The sequence below is a fragment of the Haliotis rufescens genome, unplaced genomic scaffold, assembly GCF_023055435.1.
Source record: "Haliotis rufescens isolate VD_foot unplaced genomic scaffold, xgHalRufe1.0.p SCAF_2, whole genome shotgun sequence".
Taxonomy (NCBI): Eukaryota; Metazoa; Mollusca; class Gastropoda; order Lepetellida; family Haliotidae; genus Haliotis; species Haliotis rufescens.
Window position 1 is genome coordinate 68,047,580 of NW_025963890.1, and position 23,429 is coordinate 68,071,008.

A 23,429-nucleotide genomic window follows, 5' to 3' on the forward strand; every position below is an offset into this window, starting at 1 on the left:
CGTCAACACGCCATTAATGTCCCATCGCTTTCTCAAGATAATGCACAAGTGTGTTGGACGTACTTCGTATGTCACTTGCAAATCTTCTGCTGTTGCTTTGCTAGAGTAAGCAGCAACGTCAACACGCCAACAATGTCCCATCGCTTTCTCAAGAGTATGCACCTTAGCTTCCATGAACAGTAAAGGATGTCTCACAGATAATGCCCTTATCTTGATATATCATCACGTGTATTATGTTTTGTTTTATTCAAGATGGCGGACGTTTACGAGCGAAAACGTATATAACGAACTGATTTATCCGGTCCCTTGTAGTTCGTTATATCTATGTTCTACTGTATCATTATGCATTGAAAACGTGAGTACAGTGTGTGTCATCCTGATTTTAAGGATTATTCGTGTCCGATATTTTGAATTTCTCGTACGTAAGGGAACGTTTCGTTGTTGTCTAAGCTCATCCCTTGGGGTAGGTATGGACCATTACCTTGAACAGGTTGGTCGTTTTGGTTGGTTTGCTGTTTAACGCAAAAAAACACACAATATCTCCAACCTAGAATTCGGTAGACTAATTGTGATGTGCCTTTCCTATTTGCTTTCTCACTAAATGGGTGGTTATGTACTCTGGTAAAGTCCTGGTTCATGATAACTTATCTGTCTTCGATTGGTAGTTGCACGCTAGTTACATGATATCTCTGAGTGAGTTGATATTCTTGGGAGAGCCTATATCCAGGGAAATGTTATGTCTGCCTAGTTGCTGGATAGCTTTCAGAAATAGGAATCCTGGAGCTGGATGATGCCCCCACATAGGGACAGTAAAGCATCGTTCAAAAGTCCTTGCTTCTCACATTCTATGAAACAGGTGATGGTGAATAGAGAGACAGTTTCGCATATAACATAGATAATTTCATTGTAACGCTTCATGACATTTGCGGCAAAGGACGTTTCGATAGAAGGTACAGGTTTTGATGTTGATGTGGGGGTAGCTGGGTGTGCACAAACTTCAGTTATGCACAATGATGACGGACGAAGTTTCACTTTATTGTCAATGTCTAGATCATAGAAGTATCTGTTAGTTTGGTATTCAGTGGGATCTCCAAAGGTACTTCTGTAATAACTCCATCAAGATCTATTCATTCACAGTTTTGCTAAAAGGGTTCTTGACGTACAACAAGTAGTATATCAGAGGAGATACTGACCTCTCTGAGGCCAAGAAGAACGTGGCGAAGAGCCTTGCATGTGTCAAAATATGAGCACAAACCTTGTATATTTGTAGGCCTAGATTCTGTCGCGATCCAATTAGACTTGCCTTCAATGTGCCATTGGACCACACACCCATCCTAGGGGATTTGTTGATGCCAGACAAATGACATATTTTAGGCTGTGAGGAGTAGGTTGTTGTTCTTTTAAGCAGTTTGTGTCTCATCCACAGAACAAATGATCCGCAAGTCTGGCAACAAAACCTTTCTGAATCAGATGACCGAGGACCCTACACTTCAGTTCTTTCAAGCATGTTTCAGAACCTTGCATATCCTCAGCACACGGAGTGAAAACCCTTACACCCTAATATTTCATAGATTTATGAGGGAGCGGAATTTGGTGAAATGCCTTTAGTAGGTCAGTTTTAACAATAAACTTCCAACGTCCATTCATGCAGGACATTGACCATATAAGGCATTTGCTGTAGGTACCCACTTCACCGACTGACATTACATGTTAACTGCCGCCGTTAGGCTAAAAAAACGTAAAGAAGAGAGTTAAGCACTCGACACTGACATCAACCTGTATTTCAGTTCGTCAAACTTTGATTGTAGTTCTGTGAGCAATGCTTTGTTGTAGTGGGGCACTTGACCTTTTCTTTGTGTGTGGCAGAGTAGGCCCCACATTCACAACAGCTACTATCTTATCACTTGCTCCACTGCATTTGGAGATAGTGGGATCAAATACCTTGGCAAACTGTTGATAAAGGGGAAAAGACTTTCACCTGGGACAACTGATACTTGAGGCGAGAATGGTATGTGGTGACTCGTATGGTGTATTTCTACCAATGTGTCCGCATCACAGGGGATGAATCTACAGAATCAATATACCGTATTTGGAACAAGTGTTCTTTACGTTTTTGCAAAATGGGTTTACAAGTGATATTTACTATTCTGAGGATGTGGGTAACTGAACGAACGTTCAGTGGCCAGTCCCTCTGTGGCTTCACTGTAGTGTTGCTCGGGCTGTCAAGTCTTGGTTCAAGAGCCCGTTAGGAATCTGGTGAGAAGTATGTGGAATCTTTAGTTCATCAAGATCACCTGGCATTACTGATGTCTGTAATGGCAAACTTAGTACTATAAAGGCTTTTGTTTGCCTTACAGAAGCATTTGTAGGACTTGTTATCCATAATGGTGTATTTTGGAGCCCCTGGTAATGATTTGATTCTTTGCTGGATGAGTAGCAATACCGTAAAAGACGAGGATGGGGTTCCCAGCAAGAACATTAACATTAAGTTGTTTGACAACTAGACCTCCAATGGTGATTGTTCCAGATTAACACGATGAACATGCAATAAGAGCACTATCATCGGTATCTAAATCCGTCAAAGGTTCTTCAATTTCAAGATCAACATTGCTGCTGTTGACAAGCCTGGAGCGTCCTGCAATCACACGTCTGTCATTTTCAGGTAGGTCTGCAAGTTGGCCAGGTTATACGACTGGACGACCAGTGGATTTGCATAATATGCAACTCTTAGTTTACCATTTAGTCCTCAAAGCTTTGGTGGCCTCTATGTTGCACAGTTCATCAAGCAAGGAAGATAGGGTTTGACTAATTTCCGGTTTTAATGATGTCATGGACTGATTCCGGAGTTCAGTCCCGCATTTCTGTTTCACAAGATGGGGAAGACCAGGTTGGATTCAACTGCCACAGAACTACAACAATATTCTCATAATTGCCCAGAGGTCCTCGTCTGTGTCTACAAGTTGTCGATGGTGACTGATACCTCCCTCTGCAGTTAGTAGATAGCCTTATGTAAATTCCATTATGCACTGGTATAAATCCTCAGGTCGCTAATCTGGTTGAATCTTATGTCCACTAACTTTAGGAAGTGAGCACCTGTCGACTGAAAACCTGAAATGTTAACGGATCTCTTGCCAAATGTCACCGAGTTATGAAGTATTTTTGAAGATTGAGTTTCTTGATATTTCCGAGCAGATATTTGCATATTGACCAGCATCAGCTCTAATTTTGCATATTTCTGTGCAACAGTTCTGCGTCGGGCTTGTGAAACATCCTCATCATTTTCAAGTTCTCTGTTAGGATTGGCAGCTTTTTCTTTTCTAAATACTTCCATCTGCTGGAAATTGTGCACAATTGATCTTCAAAGAAAAGATATACGACAAATTCTGTTTCCACATTCCAAAGGACGTACTGGATTTATATTTTGTATGTTACAACTGTTTTGGGGCACGTGCATTGGCCATTTGTTTTTGAGGCAAACCCATCTCTGTGTATCGTGATATGGCTCCTTTAACGATAAAGGGTGCACAGCTGTGCTGGCGATATTCCGTTTCCGAGCAGTGTATGAAGGTAAACGACGTTGTACATGACTTCAGTGTGTCGAAATATTCGGTTGACGGATGTTCCTTAATGTACGGAAATTTAAACGGAAAAAACAACGTTGATACCAAAACGACAGTGCTCCATCCAGCCCTGTTCCGTTTCATTGGTGAGGACCTCACACAATCGACCGTTTTACTAGCTATTTAGTGTGACCAACTCACAACTACTCCGTTTCATCACCAGGTTTTGGGAACCATACACACACGGACAGATTTGAATATGAATTATGTTTTGTGTGACACAGAAGGCATTGGCACTAATAAGCGAAGAGAGAGAAACTTGCAGTGTTGATATCTCCAAAGTGGAAGAGCTAGCCATGGTTCAGTCTGCTTCTGGAAATGCTCATTACTCCTCCAATTCGAATTCCAGAGTACAATGCAAACGTTCCTGCAGCAGGGTTCTACCCAAGGAATGGCAAATCTGTGCTTGGAGAATTTGTGAATCCGAGCTTGGGACACGGGAATGGCCAGTGGGAGCAATAATAAGAAAGTAATCTTTATGTTTATCCCAGTCTATTATCAAGTCAAAAACTCACCAGGTTATATCACAATAATACTCTGTACCACAAGTGTCAACTGCTTGCGTGGTTGACTACCTTTCTACTTTAGCTAATGAATTGGATAGACAGATCTAAACTCGCTATTGCATGTGCAGCTTTCTGATATTTGTGTGTAAGTTGTGGTCACGAAAATTTGAAGAAGGACGCATTTGTCCTTCATCTTCAGGATGCACTTTTTAAATCGGGATCCACGATTGGACAGCTTTACACTGTCCAGCTTGACGACAAATGCTAATTTCAGATCTTTATTTCTAGGTTGGCCTCACAATAACGAATCGTCTACTAAGTGAGTGCAACGAAAGGAAAAACATCGACAACGCATTATGACCCATTCACTGGACAAATTTCAAGGGGTGTATTTTAAGTGGACAATCTGCAATTGGTGAATGGTGGACTGCGAATTGTTCTCTTTGGAATATAAAATACTACACCCATTGGAGTGGATTTGAGGTGGTTTTACGTTAGCTGTTCCCAAACTGGAACTTGCTACAGCTGCGAGGGATTACATCGACAGAACATCAACTTCCAGACCACGAGATGAATCCGTTTTCATCTCGCCTAGAAAAACCGCTACACGGTATAGATGCTTTTACTCTGGGACATGTGTAAGAAGAGTGTTTTGTTTTTGGCAGGATTGTCCAAATTAGGATATTCTGCAAAATCATTTCGACTAACCGGAGCTTCGATGGGCATTGCTATGGGAACGGATGCTTAAGAGCATGGACGTTGGAAAACTTCAGATATTTTCTACAAACATTATGTCCATTCACGTACCCCAGACACCATTACAGTAGATCACTGCCGTTGGTCAGTCGTATAAACAGCAAGTATCTGTCTCTAGCTCAGGTTTCGGCTTACAGGAACTCAAGGTTTACTTCTCCAGGGAGAATTTACTTTTCCTGTCATCTACATTTGTGTTTCTCGTGTTGTGATCATTCTCGTTCTTCTGCTTTAACGAAGATTGTTATTCATGTTAGCGTTAGTTATTCTGTTTTGAAATCTTTTGAGGTTTTCTACTCTTCACATTTTAGGGTTCTGTTTACGTAGGCATTATGTTCAAAATATATTGTTAATTTTGAAATAAATAATTGTATAACAATTTCACAAAGATGTTTGTGATTTGATCACGTGTGACATAGGTTTGTATACATTTCTGGCACTAATAATAGCTACTGATACCACTTCTACTACTATGCTGTAATTTGACCGAAATATAACACGATCACTATCTTTTTATACTAATGTTACTATTGCTACTCCTACTGCTACTACTGCTACTACTGCTACTACTACTATTACTACTACTTCAGAGGGTGGGGATATATGTGATATGGCGGTGGTGTTGAGCTGCTATAAGCAACCGTACAGAGATATAATGGCGGCCATAGAAAACTCAATTCTACAATTTCTATACACAGAAAAGAGATTGCATGCCCACAGGTGGAAGCTGCTATTAAAGGTAAGGTCCTTGTGGGTCTGAATCCACAGTTCCTCCATATTAAAATATTAAGATTGTCATATTGCAATACCACTGAATTACTTCAGAGGCATATGGCGGTGACAGTAGCGACAACAAGAACCGTTTCACGTGTGGAGATACGTTTGTTTATTTCAAGTGAACATTATTCGTTATAACCGTGAGGAGCGAACTGCTTGCTGCTGTGTCAGCTTGGGGGTAACGTAAGAATTCGCTGCAGTGAAAGGGTTGTTCTTATTATCTGAAATAAATGCATATAGTGACAGAACCACCTTTTAACATAATAATAAATATTGGTTTTCGTATTTATATGGAATATTGGTTTTCGGATTTAAAATCTCATGTTTGTAATAGAGATTAGTTTATGGTTTACGTATTGACTACCTCTGCTTTTCAAATGGTTTGGGGGCGGTCGGGTAGCTTAGTGGTTAAAGCGTTCTCTCGTCACGCCGAAGACCCGAGTTAAATTCCCGATATGGGTACAATGTGTGAAGCCCATTTCTGGTGTCCCCCGCCGTGATATTGCTGGGATATTGCTAAAAGCAGCGTGAAACCATACTCACTCACTCACTCAAATGGTTCTGCAATTCTTATACAAAAGTAGGGGAACACAACACAATGTTGAAAATGTGAACACAACACAATGTTGAAAATTTATTTTTATTGTTTAGAATTTTCAATGCCTTTGGTTCATTCAGACTTGTTATCTATTACCGCCCCTAAAAAGTCAACAACACACTGCAAGTCATTATTGTCAGCAAAAGTTTGTCATCTTAGTACAGACTTTGTAGTCTGTAATGCCTGACATGTATGTTAGAACTCTGCACTGGCCTTTGCAGCTGACCTTTGCAGCTGACCTTTCACCAGGAGCATCTCTGTGGAATAAAGTATCCATGAAAGCATGATATGACACATTGTATGACACCTGATTCACCGTATAACATCCTGATATGATTCAACTCTGCACTACTGTATTCTCTTCTAAATAACTTCCTGTCCCCTACCTATTGCTTGATGACCTAGCACACCCCCTTTGAAAATGATGCGGACGATGCTCCACAATATTAAAAGATGGTACTTGTTGTTACCCTGACTGGCGCTCGGCATTAAGGGGTTAAAACAAGAACTGTCGGCTCGGAGTATGCTGTGTCTGAGTTGGGTACTCGACATGTTAAACTTCGGCATGGTGTCTCAGGGGGCTATCACTATAAAGTCGGCATTCGTCCGGACTAGTACACGCACGCACGCACGCACGCACGCACGCACTCACGTACGCATGCCCTCACGCACGCACGCACGCACGCACGCACGCACGCGCGTCGCTTTACACGTGCAACTATCTTGAATCCCATTTCACCCTACCCACCACCTCGTCCATGTTGGTTTTTACAGGCCGCTGTGAGAGATCTGGAACATTGCTGCCTATTGCGAATACAACAGTCGCTCCCTCACATTACTAATAACTGTAACGCAAAAACAAACACTAACCGGTGTCTGATAGTCCGCATGAGTTAAGGAGGTTACCCCAAGAGTACAACTGAACACCAATTCGGTGTATCCTCGCAGCCGGAACATGGGAAATATCTCCGACTGGAAAATGCCAGAGGTCTTGACCATTTTCCCAAAACCGATTTCGTTTATATTTGGAGGACAACTGAAATAGAAAAACAAACATAATTAGTACATGAAAACGCTAGGATTCAAGAAATACTGTCTTCGAATTCATTAAACACTGCAGCTTAGCTGACACGCATCTTGACGTTTGTCATGAAAATGTCTATGCTACAGCTACAATGTTTTAGGGTCCAAGGAAGTGACACTAGAAGTGCATGTGGTAGTGACAAACGTTGTCAACAATATCATCGTGGCTAATGTCTATGTTGAATTTGACCACATTTAGTGCAGCCAATTCTGAGTTAAGTGCCTATCAAGATACATGTATCTTGCTCCAAGTTTACTGAGTCTTGTGTTTTATAGACAATATAACCTTTAACAATATTTTAACCAAACCGATTGGTAATCAAATCAAATCGATTTGAGAAAAGTTTGAGGACAGCATGTGATGAAACACGAATGCAACCTTTCAACAGCTTCACAGACTTCGATGTCTATGATGTCTTAACTAAAGGTCGCTATATAAGTGCAATAATCTTGGACGCGACGTTAAACCCCATTTCACCTCACCTCACCTTAACTATAGGGTATGTTCACAGCGCAAAGGTGCAGTGAAAATGTGTTTGTTGTTCAAAGCCGCATTCAACACTTGTCCTGGTATATTTGTTAATAATCAAGTCTTGATCAGACAATCCAGTGATTGACATCATGAGTATCGATCTACTCAATTGGGATACGATAACATGCATCAACCAAGTCAGCAAGTCTGAAAACCAGATCCCGTTAGACGGCTCTTTTATAATACGACTCATGGGTTGCTGAAGACCAGTTCTAATTGGATCTTCCCGGGGGCAATCAGGGTAGATCGTGACTATTCTGTTTAAGACCTTCCAACATATTTGTTCAAGTTATAGTAAAAAGTATTAAGTGGGTGTTGCCTTAGGTCAAGCTCCTAGATGTACTTCCGTTTACGTTTTCTTAAAACAGAAATGCCAAGGATTAGCCTTTCATTACATTGCATGTGCGACAGGGCATTTGAATGTGACTTCGTACTGACCCAACCGATGTGGTCAGTTGGAAAGAAACCTTCCCATCTAGAGATGCAGCTTGACAGTTCCGAGGGTCAAAGAACGGATTGACGACATCGTCCCCTGATACAAGAAGACAGAGATTCAGCTGAAGAATGAAGAAGAGAGAATGTCCCGAGATTCACGCCTAATATTAATCTGTAAAGCTTAGTATTAATCAACTAAGCAGGATACTCATAAAATATCCTCTATTTAATTGCCAACAGCTACCTGATGTAGTCTCACCAAAGAGTAACGATTGTATTGATCATCGATATCGCCATGCACAGTAGCACAGCAGTAGATTAAATGTTCCTAAAGCAGTCGTTCTGAAAGGCTGATGGTTGTGACAATCCAGACAGTGATTCGTGTTTGTTCCTGGAAATTATAACTTATTAAACCTTCAGGTAGCGTGACCACCAGTCTGACAGGAACACCAAGGCTGAGGTTCGTGGCCGGTTCCAGAGTTCCAGGATCAGCTAGGTATGTCCGTACACTGACTCCTGTCTGTGTGGCAGTAGTTAGGGTCCTCTTACGAATGCTTAAACAAGTAAAATAGAATGTAAGATTCCTACACATAACACTTTTTCGAAAATGTATGTGTCCTATTTATCCAACTTTGCTATTGTCCTTGACTGTGCATTTATGATCAGTTTAGAAAACTAAGTGTGTGCCCAACAACTTCTGCCACTCACGAACCTGTGATCTTTCATAAACAATGAAGTCTATTTAGGAGCAAAAAATAAGATAGTCTTGTTCTATTACTATTATCCTTCTGATGGCACTTTCCAGACAATAAAAAGAAGATTTGAAATCAAGTGTGTTTCAAAATCCTTTACGGTAGACATGTAGAGGACATTTCCAAATATGACGCATCAGTGCCGAGAATGATGTCCGGTGCCATTCCTTATTTGAACTTTACCATATGTACCCGTGGTTTTGTTTTCAGGCGAACAATTGACTTGCATCTGCGTGTGTTTGTGACGGGTGACAACGATGGGGCAAGATACGTTCACCTTTTCACGAACACCTGATATTTGATAGGGCATCATAAAAACCTGATCATGATATAGATTGAATCGTACAATCGACTCTGCTTTTGGTAGAGATTTCTTATGAATATGAAAAGGGTTCTGTCGCTTTTGTTATTATTATCAGAAACGTAATCTTCTATCACGACTATGCAGCTTTCACTTTGGTCAGCTTCTAACTTTTTCCAATGATAAAGTTTCCACATTACTTCCAGGAATAAAGTCTGTTGACTGTGTATTTCGTTTGTATTTGACAGCCAATGAAAAGAAGCTTTGCTTCAAATGTGTTCAATAAGCTTACTCCTGTATCACAACCCTCTCAACATCATATGCAGCATCAGCTTCAGACAGATCACACTGGACTTGAAGTTCCTCGTCTTCAAATGATTCTACACCTTCTTCTTTCTGAAATCTTAACGTCCATTGCAGGATCCCATCAGCAACCTAGTGTTGTGTGAACAAAAATAACCGAAACGTCAAGAGATGTTTGGATTTACCCCATGTACTATATGTTGTTATATAGAAGACATTGATATCTAATTTAGTGTTCACACGTGAAACAACAGACACACAGACGTTAATAAGTGCATTGGTGTTTGGAGGTTGATATTACATTCTTACTGTTTCTGCAGGACAATTTGCTTCCAAAACTCCTGACACGTTTTGAATGTGAACATTTAAACGTATTTCTCTACGGTTGTGCCTTTCCAGTCTATCACTGCTACAGTTGGGACTGATCTCTCCCTCAGCGTTCACAACACCAATTCTTTGGTGGAATATACTTGGCCGGCCCAAGGAAACCATCAGAGAGTAGCCTCCTTCCTTTTGTTTCATACAGTAGAAGGACACTGCAATGATAGGGTACAAAATGTTTTGTAAACTCACTCTGCCGATACCATGATGTGAATGTCATCTACCTCTGAATCTAAGATGGAGGACTTGATGCAGAATGATGTGCATTCCAGTAAAGACAGTTCTGAGCATGTGTTTACAATGTGTTTACAGCAAGTCCAGCAATATTCCAGCAGCTCCTTTGGTGTTTACATTTCGCAACTTTTGAGATACAATCGAGCATGCTCTTTGTACCAAGATTGCAAGGAGCGTCATACGAATCTTGCTCAGAAGTTGTTTGTTCAAGGTTACAACATGCAAGGCCTCAGTAAAGCTTTCAAAAGGGTTTATGGTAGACATGTGGAGGACATTTCCAAATTTGACGCATCAGTGACAAAAATGATGTCCAATGTAATTCCCTATTTTGATTTGTACCATTTGTTCCCATGGTTTTTTTCCAGATGAACAATTGAATTGCATTTGCATGTGTTTGTGACGGGTACCACTGGTGGAGCAGGATACGCTCACCTTTTCGCTATTTTATAGTGATTCATAAACACATGCTAATGATATAGTCGGAATTGTACAATCGACTCTGCTTTATGCAGAAGTTTCTATTGGATATGGAAAGGGTTCTGACGCTTTATTTACCTGTACGGTGCATACGCTTACGAGTTTCGACTACTAGTATATAATTCAATTTTATTACCCATTATCGTTGGGAAATGTTACCCAAAGTCACTGAAGTCGACTTTCTTTTCTGTTCTGATTATGTAACTGTATCACTGTTCACAGATTTTTGTATCACCAGAATTTAAAGTTATTCAACCTTATGCTAATATTTCAAAGTTTTTCTGCAACTTTAACCTTTAAAATTCCCAGTGGGCCTCAAATGACCCTTTTCTTTCTTGTTCCTTATGTAGCTGGAAATAACGGTAGCCAATGATAGAATCATGAAGAGGTAACTTTGAAACACAGGGTCTTTTTATTTACTTGGGGTGAGTCAGCATATAGGCCCTCGGGATCTGCATAATCTAATAATTAGGTATAACAATAAATTTGAAACAAAACATTCAACACAAATAACTTTTGGAATTATATTGACACTAAATTCATAGGTGGGGCTCAAATGTGTCAAACGTCATTTTAGAGGTTTTCAAGAAGTGTTTGGATTTTTTTAAGGGAAAAAGATACAAACATATGGTAAAATAGTCATTTGAGTCACTGAGCTATAAAGAGATTTTAAGCCTTTTTAATTCGTCGAAGTCATACTTATGTATTTCATTGTGTCAGAAGTCTAAAACGTAAAGAAAAATGTAAGAAAAAAATTAGCTGTGGATCAGCCTCTTGAACATATCTGAAAATGTTCATGCTAATATTTCAAAGTTTTCTGCAACTTTTCTATTTAAAATTCCCAGTGGGCCTCAAATGGCCCTTTTCCTTACTTGTTCTTTATGTAACTGGAAATAACGGTAGCCAAGGATAGAATCATGAACAGGTAACTTTGAAACACAGAAATACTTTCATGAGTAAAATGTAAGAAACAGGCGGATAGAAAACTTACCTGCAGATTGTTGTTGGTCTGGAAAATAAGAATGTGCAACAGTATATGTCACTTCGCTTAAAATTCAGCAATTCAAGTTTCCACATTTTCAAATAAATTGTTTCCAAATAAAATAACATTAATCTATTTATAAGTCATGCATTTGAAAGATGATCTGAACGTGAATTCAACTCCTTAGTCATGGACTTCACTTATAAACATATATGACCTTAAGCACTTTATAACAAGAACATGCCAGATGTGATATGACTGCACGGATCTTCTAATGACAAACATAGGTTTGTTATCCACAAGGATTTTACAAGATCAGCTAAAGCAATCAGGACCGGCCAGAAAAGGTGTGACTTACGTCCCCTTAGTATGCATGTAATCAGCCCCGTGAAGATCCGGGGTAGAATTGGTCTTCAGCAACCCATGCTCGCCGTAAAAGGTGACTATGCTTGTCGTAAAAGGCGACTAACGGGATCGGGTGGTCAGGCTCGCTGACTTGGTTAATGCATGTCATCGATCCTAATTGCGTGGATCGTTGCTCATGATATCAATCCCTGGATTGTCTGGTCCAGACTCGATTATTTAGCGACTGCTGTCATATAGCTGGCATATTGCTAGGTGCGGCGTTAAACAACAACCCAACAACAACAACAACAACATTTAATCGTCTCTGTTAAAACCGGAAGTGTTACATAGCGAGTGGACTTTCCTTGGGGTCGTATGTAAGTTTTAATTTTGGTGGTGTTAATTGCATGTGCAGTTCTTACTCACATCGTGTGTCACACCTTTCTCCATACCATCCCGGCTCGCACCCATAAGGACAAGGTTCGTCCATACAGTCATGGCCCAGGTAGCAGTGACACTGGCGCTCACATTCATCTCCAAACCATCCGGGTTCACAATCTGACAAATCCCAGATAAGATATTGACTTTATTTTCGTGACACGTTCAATAAACATGGATATGTGGTATTCAAGTGGAAATAACGTAATACTACACATATGTTATCAGTACTAATCTAGGAACGATAATATGAATAAAGCAGGCCGTAACAGAACTTTAAGAAGAAAGGTCAGAAAGACCCTAGCTGATCCCTAATTAATTAGTGATAATAGTTGAATAGTTGTCTGTATATGGTTTATAGTAGCATTAATCATATCTCACAAATCATAATTTTTCGTATTCATTACCTTCATGGCAAACCGACCGCCTTCGAGGTCTAGTTGTAGAGCGTCTGCCCAGAAAGCGGAAGGTCGGCCGCGTCATACAGAAAGACATTAATAAGATGGTATTTGCTGTTAGCCTGCCTGGCGCTAGTCAGTATATTGTGTCTGAGTGGGGTATTCATGATAAACTGCGGCATGGTATCTCAGTGGGCTACCACTATAAAATCGGCATTAGCAGCCTCCCTCCCTATCTCCGTTTGCTAACAGCGATATTAGAAGTACATCTCAAATACTGTTTATACAAAATATGTATGTCCATAAAAACACACGTCGTTTCAGGGCAGTCGGATCAGGGTTTTTATTAAACATATTTTATTTAAATTCTGGAGATGTGTACAATGATTCGCTGAATAGATTGTTTTGTGTTCACGTTAAATACAGACTCACTTTGCTGTGTCATCTGTCTGTACCTGTTGTACAAACTCTCTGTATACCCTGCATCATTGGCCAGATAGAGTACACCTTCTCATTGTATGTCCTGCTACTCGGGGCAACGTTCAGTAAGACTCTCTGTATACCCTGCCTTTCATTGGCCAGATAGAGTACACCCTCTCATTTTATGCACTGCTATTCGGGGCGACGTTCAGTAAGACTCTCTGTATACCCTGCCTCATTGGCCAGAAAGAGTACACCCTCTCATTGTATGCCCTACTACTCGGGGCAACATATTTTGCAACATGTCGGTGGCACTCGCTGTATACCATTCGGTGTATTGACAGATTGCAGTTTGGCTACCTTATTTGGTAATCGATGACCATATACTGGACTTTAACTCTCTAGTTTCAACAGAAGTGAAACTTGCGATAAAGCCACAACATTTCACGTTTCCCAACAGAAGCCAATGCTATGGAAAAGGGCGTTATCAAATATTTATTGACATTGCAACACTTCACTCAGAGGGAGATGAGTTGAAAACAAAGTTTGATCAATAGAAGTCTTAAAAGTAGCTTGCACCTATTCTAATTTGCATACTTATATACATACGTGCATCGCGGTTTACAGGAATAACTTCCTTACCAGGTCTTTTCCAACATACATAAGGTATTTTGTCCAAACAAGACTTAGGTTGCCAATAGCCAGAATCGAGTATCACTGCGCATGTTTTATAATCCGACCTAAGGGGCCTCCACCAGTTAGCAAATCCTAACTGAAAGTAAAATATATGAGAATTAATTTGTTTGTAAAAGTAATATTGATATTTATAGATATATATGTTTTCTAATGAGAAAAGAGAAAAATAAAGATTATGACAATTGTTTGTTTTTTCTGGTCGATGTACATTAATCATTATCATATCATATACAAGTTGTAGAATACAGAAACGTCTGGTATTCTAAAAATAATCTATAAACGCTGAAGTATCTTTACAAACCGGGGGCACGGGTGGCCCAGTCGTCTAAGGCGCCGCGATTCGCTGTGCAGAGTTGCGTCCCTTGGGCACGCCAGAAACCTATGATTGTGGGTTCGAATTCCGGTTCGCCCCGATTATGTTTCTAGGTTTGTCAGCACCATACCTCTGCTCGTGGGTTTCACCGAAGTGGTAAACGCCTGAAACTTGCATCACTTCGGGCTTTCCTCCCACATTAAGCTGACACGCCGCGAGCGATATACCCTCTTAAACAAATCACGGTATCATGGTGTGTGTGTGTGTGGGGGGGGGGGGGGGGGGGGCATATCCTACCCCACGAGATCTGACTTGGTTGTGGTTCAGGAAAATTTGACAGCAAATCGCTACGTGAATCAAATTCTTCAACCTCACCTTCTTCCAATCATTGACCACCAGAGGGAGCTGTTGCAACAGGACAACACTCCACCGCACACAGCTCGTGTCCCGGTAGACTACCCTCACAATGCCAATATCAACGTTTTGCCCTGGCCGTCGAGATCTCCAGATCTCAACGCAATCGAACACCTCTGGGATGAAATCGATCGACGTGTACGTCAACGTCAGAACACGCCGAAAACACTCCCACAACATACCAACGCGTTACAAGCAGAATGGCGCAGAATTCCGCAGGACAGAATTCGTACACTTATCCAGTCAGTGCCAAGGAGACGCAGAGCCTTGATTGCTGCCCGGGGCGGTCACACGAGATACTGTGTTCAGCGCAACCTTGTGGCCTTATGTGACATGACAATGAACAGTTTTCAATGCCTTTGTACTACGACAACATGTGACTATCGTGCTCCAAAATTTCATATTTGAATCTATGATATTAAATTAAATATATCGATTTTATTAGGCACAATAATTTTACTTAACATCTACCTGTGCGTTTCTTTTTTGTTTGAAGAGCGTAACTGGGATACTGTTAAAAGCGGCTTTAAACCAAAGTTTGTTTGTTTGTTTGTTGTTTAAACCCGCACTCAGCAATATTCAAGCCATATAACGGCGGTCTGTTAAAAATCGAGTTTGGACCAGATAATCCAGTGATTGACATCATGAGCATCGATCCACACAATTGGGATCGACGACATGCATCAACCAAGTCAGCGAGCCTGACCACCCGATCCCGTTAGTCGCCTCTTACGACAAGCATTGTCGCCTTTTACGGCAAGCATGGGTCGCTGAAGACCTTTTCTACCCCGGATCTTCACGGGTCACTCCGCGCTAGAAGTTCGCTTCCCTTGCGGTGATGGCATGTAAATCAAACAAGACAATCAAGTGATGGATCAGAAATACAGTACCTGAATTGAGTCTGCAGAGTACAGGTGAAGAGATTCTGCGGCTTAAAAATTCGGGGGAAACTGTATTATCGGTGGTTCGAGAAGGGAGCTTACTCCGATTGCCTTATCGATAATTCGAGGTGGACCCACATTCGAAACTAAACGCACTTGTTGCAGAGATTATGTACTACGTAAATAAACCCGTATTACGAACTACAATTTTGTCTATATACGAACATCGTAAAACTAGGTCGTGGGGTCATTAATATTCATAATATATTTATTTTATGGAACAAGGTGCCGGAAACGTTTGAGGTCATATAAAAGACCTTACTGGTCCCAGACCAGTTATCGCCATTTTTTATTGTTATTTCTGACAATGTCCCGTGTACAAAGTTGACTGTACCAATAACTTTATTTTTTGTGAAACTATGAGCTAATGCGCTTATTTATGTCCGTGGAATAAGATTCAGTTGATTTCTGTTATAACGCTACGATAGGGAATCAAAACAGTGGAAATAGAACTTTCCCGTCGACCTTCTGTACCAGTTACCGCAATTGTCTCAACAGCGCGTGCCACGTGATAACGCGCACCGCTTCAGTTTATCGCACTCAATTTCTGTATTCATCAAGATGAATAAGAAATGCTATTATCAATTTAAACCAATAATCCCAAAATCCATTCTACACATGCTTATCCTTAACACTGTGTACTATGGATTTAGCAATATATACAGGTTATGGATTTTTGAAAAAAAAAGCTCAAATAGGTTTCAAAATTTTATTTTGGGGAAGAAATGACAGACGGATAGAAAGTGCATAATCGTGTCTGATTTTTATTTTCGCGTGAATTAGTCACGTGACCCCGACCGCGTGTCTCTTCTAAAGCTGTATTTGAGCACGGTGATTTTTGTTGTTTTTTTTTAAATATTTGCTCACAAGAGTTCGTTCGGTTAATCATTTTCGGATAGATTTTTCTTTCTTCTAATGAAAACGAGCATAAGTGAAATAAGTTGCGATCACCTGCGATAGTTGGCGATAATTGGTCCTCGGCGATAGCTGTTCGCTAGCCAGGAGGCCCCTGTAGGCCGAGTTCGACCCAAGTATTGACAAAATTTTCAGGTTTATATCACCACCGATATGTATGATTAGATTGATGTGTTTGGTTGCAAAACGTCGATTGAATTTAATTTGAAGTAAGTTTTTTTGCGTTGTAACTATTTTTGCAAAACTCTGTTTTGGAACGAGAGGGATCATCTATAATGACGTTATTCAAACTTCATAGACTTTGTGTACCTTTCGTGGAGGTAACGTTACACTAAATTATTTATGAAGACATTTCCAATCAATATAACAAAATGAGAATAATATATATTGTTACATATCCATACAAAATAATTACAAATGTGAGCCCACTAAATGTCTTAGTCAACCCAATGAAGCCTAGCGATTTACAAATGTGGGCCCGTCTGTTTCGATCACTATATGAGGGAGAAGTTGGCCCACATCCTAGAAAATTGTTATAAGTGAACCAAGCTGATGAGGCTTAGCGATTTATAAATGTGGTCCCTCCTGTTGCAATCCCAAGACGTAAAATGTTGGCCCATATTTGGAAATTGATTATCAGAACTAATTAATCAACCTAATAAAGCCAAGTGATATACAAATGTTGGCCCACTTGTTTCGATCCCCAAATATGACGGGGAATGTTTTTAAAAATGGCTATCAGCACTAAACCAACGTGAGGAAATGTACATATTACACTCAACATGTGACAACAACACTTACAGTGGGTCCACCTGCTGCCATCTCTATTCAGAAAAAAGGGTGGCACACATTTGGGGAAAACTAATATTGTCGAATTATTAATTTCTTTTGCAAGCACCGTTTTTAATTTTCTGCAAGTTACGGACGGAAAAATAAATATATAATGGATTCAAACATTTCATTAAGAATACGATTTACTTTAGGGATTGGATGGCCAGTTAATGTACAGTGTGGCTGACGCCATATTTCTCAAATACGAAAACTGAGATAGCTCCCGATTGAAATAAGAGTGATCTCCCTTTCCCAATATGAACTACTTGTCATGCAGTTTCGCCTAAATATATATACGATTTCGGCGAAACTGCATGACAAGTAGTTCATATTGGGAAATATAAATATATATCGCAACACAGTAGGGGCAGTTTTAATGTCTCGGCCCAAACCTTTCTTGAGTAGTTTACTCAGCATAATTGATAAATGGTACTGAGACTTACTGTTGCACTGAGAATTATAATCAAACTAACAATTCATCTTTCTTTCCCACCTCATTGCTGTCGCCCCATTTAAAGCGTTTGGAATCCCATCTGCGATGTAAACCAATCCAAGCGAATCTCTGGCCGTGGATAAGATCTAGAAGAAGTGAAAGGACCATGTAAACTGACGTCCAAAAGACACTTTACCAGAGTTTGAAATCACTCTTGCTCAAATACAACAAAACATACATGCATGAAGTAAAGTGTATTGAGAAGATCAATATATCAACATAATCAACACTGAAAATGACAATCATACCGCGACCGAGAATGACGTCAGAGCCCCCTAAAGTTGGGTGTGGTACAAAACTCGAGCTTTCAGAATCATGGACAATAGGCAGAGTACATAAACAATCAATCGCTCACGTTCAATAACAAGTCATTAGTAGCGTGTGTGACCACCAAATGCCTCAATACACGCAAAAACTCTTCGACGCACGGTCACGTGGGATTTGACGCAATTCTTCTTGGAGGGCCAAGATCAGTTCTTGCCGGTTGGCTGGAGAGTGTGGTCGTTGTCGAACACGACGATCCATCAAGTCCCAGAGGTTTTCCATGGGGGACGTGTCGGGTGAGCGTGCAGGCCACGGCAGGACGTTGACGTTTTGGCTGCGGGGAAGTAAGTGACACTTCTGGCTGTATGGGCTCAAGCGTTTTCATGCTGATAAATGACACCACGTGGCTACTGTTGGAGAAATGGTAGGACAACTGAACGAAGAAGGTTATCCATGTAACGCTGAGCTGTCAATTTCCCGTCAACGATGACCAGCGGTGTCCTCTCCTGCCCACAGATCCCTCCCCACACCATGACACTCCATCCACCATATGGTACGACCTCCTGCACGCAACACGCCGCCGTTCGTTCACCCCTTCGGCGGTAAACACGTTGTGTTCCATCAGCCCTAAACATACAGAATCGACTTTCGTCAGTAAAGACAACCCTCTGCCAGTCACGTCGTTGCCAACGTTGTACAGTCCGGGCCCATCTCAATCGCAGACTACGATGTTGCGCTGTCAATATCTGTCCTCTGTATGGTCTAAAAGCCCTGATTCTATGAGCCCTGAGTTTCCTGGCCACTGTCTGTCAGCGATTTCGGAGGTGCAAGGTACGCAAGTACCGGTCATCATGGGGCGTGGTCACCCTGGGTCTGACTGTTCTTGGCCTGTCAGCGGTCCGCCCTGTCTGTCTGTAACGTTGCATCAAGTTGGTAACGGCAACACGGGAGCAATCGTAGGTTCGTGCAATATGGGCGTGGGTGGCTCCCATCTGTACCATACCCAAGGCTCGTTCACGTTGTTCGACCGTGAGTCGTGGCATTTCTTTTGTGGTTTTTTTTTATCACTGTGGATGTCTGACTTGCCGTTGCATTCGTTTTATACCCTTACCCGCGTGTTATCTCGCAAACATGTAACAGACGATTAACATTTTCTGCATACACTATTGTTGTATTTAGGTTATGTGTTTTAGATAGACTTCATCGAAAAAAATATTATACTTTGAAATTTATATTTTCAGTTGGTGAAGTTTCTTTTGGACGTCAGTTTATGTACAGCTTGAGAGTAGGTTCATGGGGGACAAGCATGTACAACTTGAATGTATATTCACTAGGAATGTGTATGTACAGCTTGAGTGTAGGTTCATGGGGGACATGTATGTACAGCTTGAAGTTTATGGGGGACATGTATGTACAGCTTGAGAGTAGGTTCTTGGGGGACATTTATGTACAGCTTGAGGTTTATGGGGGACATGTATGTACAACTTGAGAGTAGGTTCATGGGGGACATTTATGTACAGCTTGAGTGTAGGTTTATGGGGGAGATGTATGTACAGCTTGAGTGTAGGTTCATGGAGGACATGTATGTACAACTTGATTGTAGGTTCATGGGGGACATGTCGGTACAACTTGAGAGTAAGTTCATAGGGGACATACTTGAGGGTAGGTTCATGGAGGTCATGTATGTACAACTTGATTGTAGGTTCATGGAGGACATGTATGTACAACTAGAGAGTAGGTTCAGGGGGGACATGTATGTACAACTTGAAGGTAGGTTCATGGAGGACATGTAGGTACAACTTGAGAGTAGGTTCATAGGGGACATATATGTACAATTTGAGATCAGGTTCAAGGAGGACATGTATGTACAACTTGAAAGGCGGTTCGTGGGGCACATGTATGCAGAACATTAAAGTATGTGCATGGCTGACATGTACATCAACTTGAGAGTAGAATGAGTGAGTGGGTGAGTTGGACTTAAAGCCGCTTTTAACAGTATTACAGTTATATCGCGGAGTGTCAGCTTAATGTGGGAGGAAACCCCGAAGTGATGCAGATCTCAGACGTTTACCACTGCGGTGAAACCCACAAACCTAGAAACAACAAGGATTCGAACCCACAATCATAGGTTTCTTGCAACTCTGCACGGGGAATCGCGGCGCCTTAGACGCCTGGCCACCCGTGCCCATAATGGGTGAGTAGGTTACGAGGGACATATATAGACATCTTTGGTCCACATCACAAGTCCGACATCATAACAAGTGCTCTGTGGTGTAGCCCTAAACCTTGCAAGGCTTGCTCCATTGTCTTTAGGGGTAAATTGTTGTTGTTGTTGTTGTTTATTTTTAACGCCGCACTCAGCAATACTCCAGTTATATGACGGCAGTCTGTAAATAATCTATCCAAAAAGTCGCCCCTTTCGACAAGCATTGTCGCCTATTACGGCAAGCATGGGTTGCTGAAGACCTATTCTACCCCGGATCTTCACGGGTCTAAGGGGTAACTAGTTTATACATTTAATCATTGCTTTTGATGTTAATATATTATATATATATATATCAGAAGTATCCAAACTGTGAATCAGATTCTTTGCAAGCCAACATAAATTAGGGGTACCAAGTTTATGTTGGCTTGCAAAGTATCTGCCTCACAGTCTGGGTACTTCTGATATATGCAAATTAAATATAATTAACGTCAAAAGCAAATTTTGAATGTATAAATCGACACAACAGACTATTATTATCTGTGTGTCCTTTATTCAAATCGACAAGTGACCCGTGAAGATCCGGGGTAGAATATTATATGTCTTCAACAACCCATGATTGCCATAAGAGGTGACTATGCTTGTCGTAAGGGGCGACTGACGGGTCAGGCCCGCTGACTTGCTTGATGCATGTCATTGTAGAGAGGAGAAAAACGTTATGTGTTTTAATGTAGAGCTATGATTCTTGTTGAATTGACGGGGATAAATTCCAATATATCAACGGCGTCTAAGCTACAGGTAACATAGCTCGACGCTGAAAACACAATAAGTTGTTATCCTACCTGTTGTATCGCTAATCGTGTTTTTTACGATTATCGTGACATCAGCTTCACGTATCGTGTCTGATTGAATACAGGCTTCAACATACCTTGGACGGCTTTATTCTCTTCCTTGTTCTCAATCAATGCTAGGGAGGCAGTATATCGTCTGCTACATCTTGACGCTGCAGTATATCTTATAACGTCTTCTTCCACAAATTTGTAGCACTTTGTATTCACCAATGTCCAGTCTTCGGGGCATCCTGATAAAAGTAACACGACTGTATACAAAATACTAATATGCCAAAAAAAACGTTAGGCTGCTATACCGGTATACATGCATTGCAAAATCTCATGTCATCGATTAAATTCAGGTTTACATGATTGCCATGCATATCAATGAACAATTTCGAAATGAAAAAGAAATTCAGTTTGAATATTATTTGGTTATTTTCAATATGATGAATTAATAAGGGATGTTCAGTAATCGCCTCGATCGGTAAATTTCTGAAATGTCTCCAATCTGACGCTCCTGCATGCATTCTCCAGATTTGATGAAAATTATATGAATAATGTTTTAAGCATCAAGTTTGCAGGCAAATGACCCTTAATTCATACCTTGGTGTCTTCCAGCGTCACCAGGGTTGGTTAGACAGGCAAGTAAAGTGAACAGAAGAGCAACATGCATCTCTGTTGGAACCTTCGATCGTAGTGCTTAACTGTCCTCCGTGGTTTGCTGGTTAAAGACCAATAGTTGCAAATAACCGGAAGCAGATAATTGCTTTCCTGGATGCCCACATTGAAGCTCACACGCACACTGAGTATAGCACTGCTATTATAGCTGATTTGAGTACAGTGAACATAATCATCACTATTATTACTTCAGAAATTTGTAGACAGTTAATGTAGTTAATTTTTTAGGTTCAATGTCGGTCTATACGTTATCTAAATTTACCACCCATTGCCCCATGGTTGCAAGTATTGCCCAACAAAACAAACCGCTAATGCGTATTATACAGGACGTCTAGATAGATAGATAGATAGATAGATAGATAGATAGATTGTACTTGTACTGTATCACGTGACTTCCATAGACGCTTATTGCGTCGGAGCTTAAAAGACATTTAATGTCCCTCTCAGAAATCCACGTGCAGCCTGATTTCTTCGTAGCGGGATATAAAGGATATATTCTCCTACCCAGAAATTATTTCCCTTCCAGACGGGATACACGGTATCTTATCAAGATTGCGGGAAGCTACAGATCTCAACATTTGTGCATGGAGGTCAGATATGTGTGTTTGTCGTACTTTGTATTATTTTGGATGTTGTGTGAAACTCGTATTGATATTTTCTGTAGATTTGAATAGAAAGAGGTTTTAAAATAATTTCAATGCTGACGGACGAAGACCCACGGCATACTCTGACATTGACGATGTCAAGGTTAGCAAACAGTACGACGTGTCAGGGTTCGTGGCGAGGCCGACTCCTTGGGGAAGATGTGGGTCAATAAGCTGAACATGAAGTCATGGTTTCCAGGTCGATTCCATGGGTTGACTGACGGCCGACACGTGGACTTTATCTGGACGCGTGAAGTCGCGGGGTGGAATAGGTGTTCAGCAACCCATGCTCACCGTAAAAGGCGACTAATCTTGTTGTAAGAGGCGGCTACTACTACTACTTCTACTACTACTACCAATACCACAGCTACTCTACTACTATTACTACTACTACTACTACCAATACCACAGCTAATACTACTACTACTACCAATACCACAACTGCTACTATCACTACTAATACTACTGACACCAACTGCTACGTATACTACGTGTACTACGTATACTGCTACTACTACTTCTACTACTACAACTACTACTATCACTGCTCCTTACTTCTACTACTACCAATACCACAACTACTACTACTACTAATAATAATAGTTACTACTACAACTACTTACTACTACTACCAATACCACAACTACTACAATCACTTCTTCTACTACAACCAATACCACAGCTACTACTCACACTAACTGCTACTACTACTACTACTACTACTACTACCAGACCTTCAGCAACAGAAGCTTGATTATGAACTGTTTACAGTTAGACAGCTGTTGCATGTACCCCAAAGCTGTGACGAAGCGGTGAGTGCTGATTGTAATCTGGAATGGTTTTGGTTTTGAGTTTTGGATCCAATGACA

At 40.9% G+C, this 23,429-nt stretch overlaps 1 protein-coding gene across 2 annotated transcripts; it reads right to left on the bottom strand.

Moving 5' to 3' along the window:
- Positions 1–6,282: 6,282 nt before the first annotated feature.
- LOC124134616 lies at positions 6,283–21,955 on the bottom strand. Of its 2 annotated transcripts, XM_046499545.2 has the most exons (12): positions 21,842–21,955; positions 21,334–21,486; positions 17,939–18,024; positions 13,978–14,107; positions 12,506–12,637; positions 11,744–11,761; positions 9,970–10,196; positions 9,650–9,792; positions 8,719–8,858; positions 8,308–8,401; positions 7,125–7,290; positions 6,283–6,511 (listed from the first exon to the last, which is right to left on the bottom strand). In XM_046499545.2, exons 1-12 carry the CDS (start codon positions 21,909–21,911, stop codon positions 6,497–6,499), a joined length of 1,374 nt encoding a protein of 457 aa, XP_046355501.2. In that variant the 5' UTR covers positions 21,912–21,955; the 3' UTR covers positions 6,283–6,496. The 2 variants fall into 2 exon arrangements, with proteins under 2 accessions (XP_046355501.2, XP_046355502.2); XM_046499546.2 differs by lacking the exons at positions 6,283–6,511; positions 8,308–8,401 and having other exon boundaries at positions 7,142–7,290.
- Positions 21,956–23,429: the final 1,474 nt, after the last annotated feature.

What these genes read in the sequence shown, in the direction of transcription:
- LOC124134616 (XM_046499545.2), bottom strand. Translation starts at nt 21,911, where the DNA reads ATGCATGTTGCTCTTCTGTTCACTTTACTTGCCTGTCTAACCAACCCT. An exon ending in AGAGAATAAAGCCGTCCAAG is followed by an intron (nt 18,025 to 21,333) that starts GTATGTTGAAGC and finishes CACTTCTTCTAG; the next exon opens with ATCTTATCCACGGCCAGAGA. An exon ending in TGTATGTTGGAAAAGACCTG is followed by an intron (nt 12,638 to 13,977) that starts GTAAGGAAGTTA and finishes GGGATTTGTCAG; the next exon opens with ATTGTGAACCCGGATGGTTT.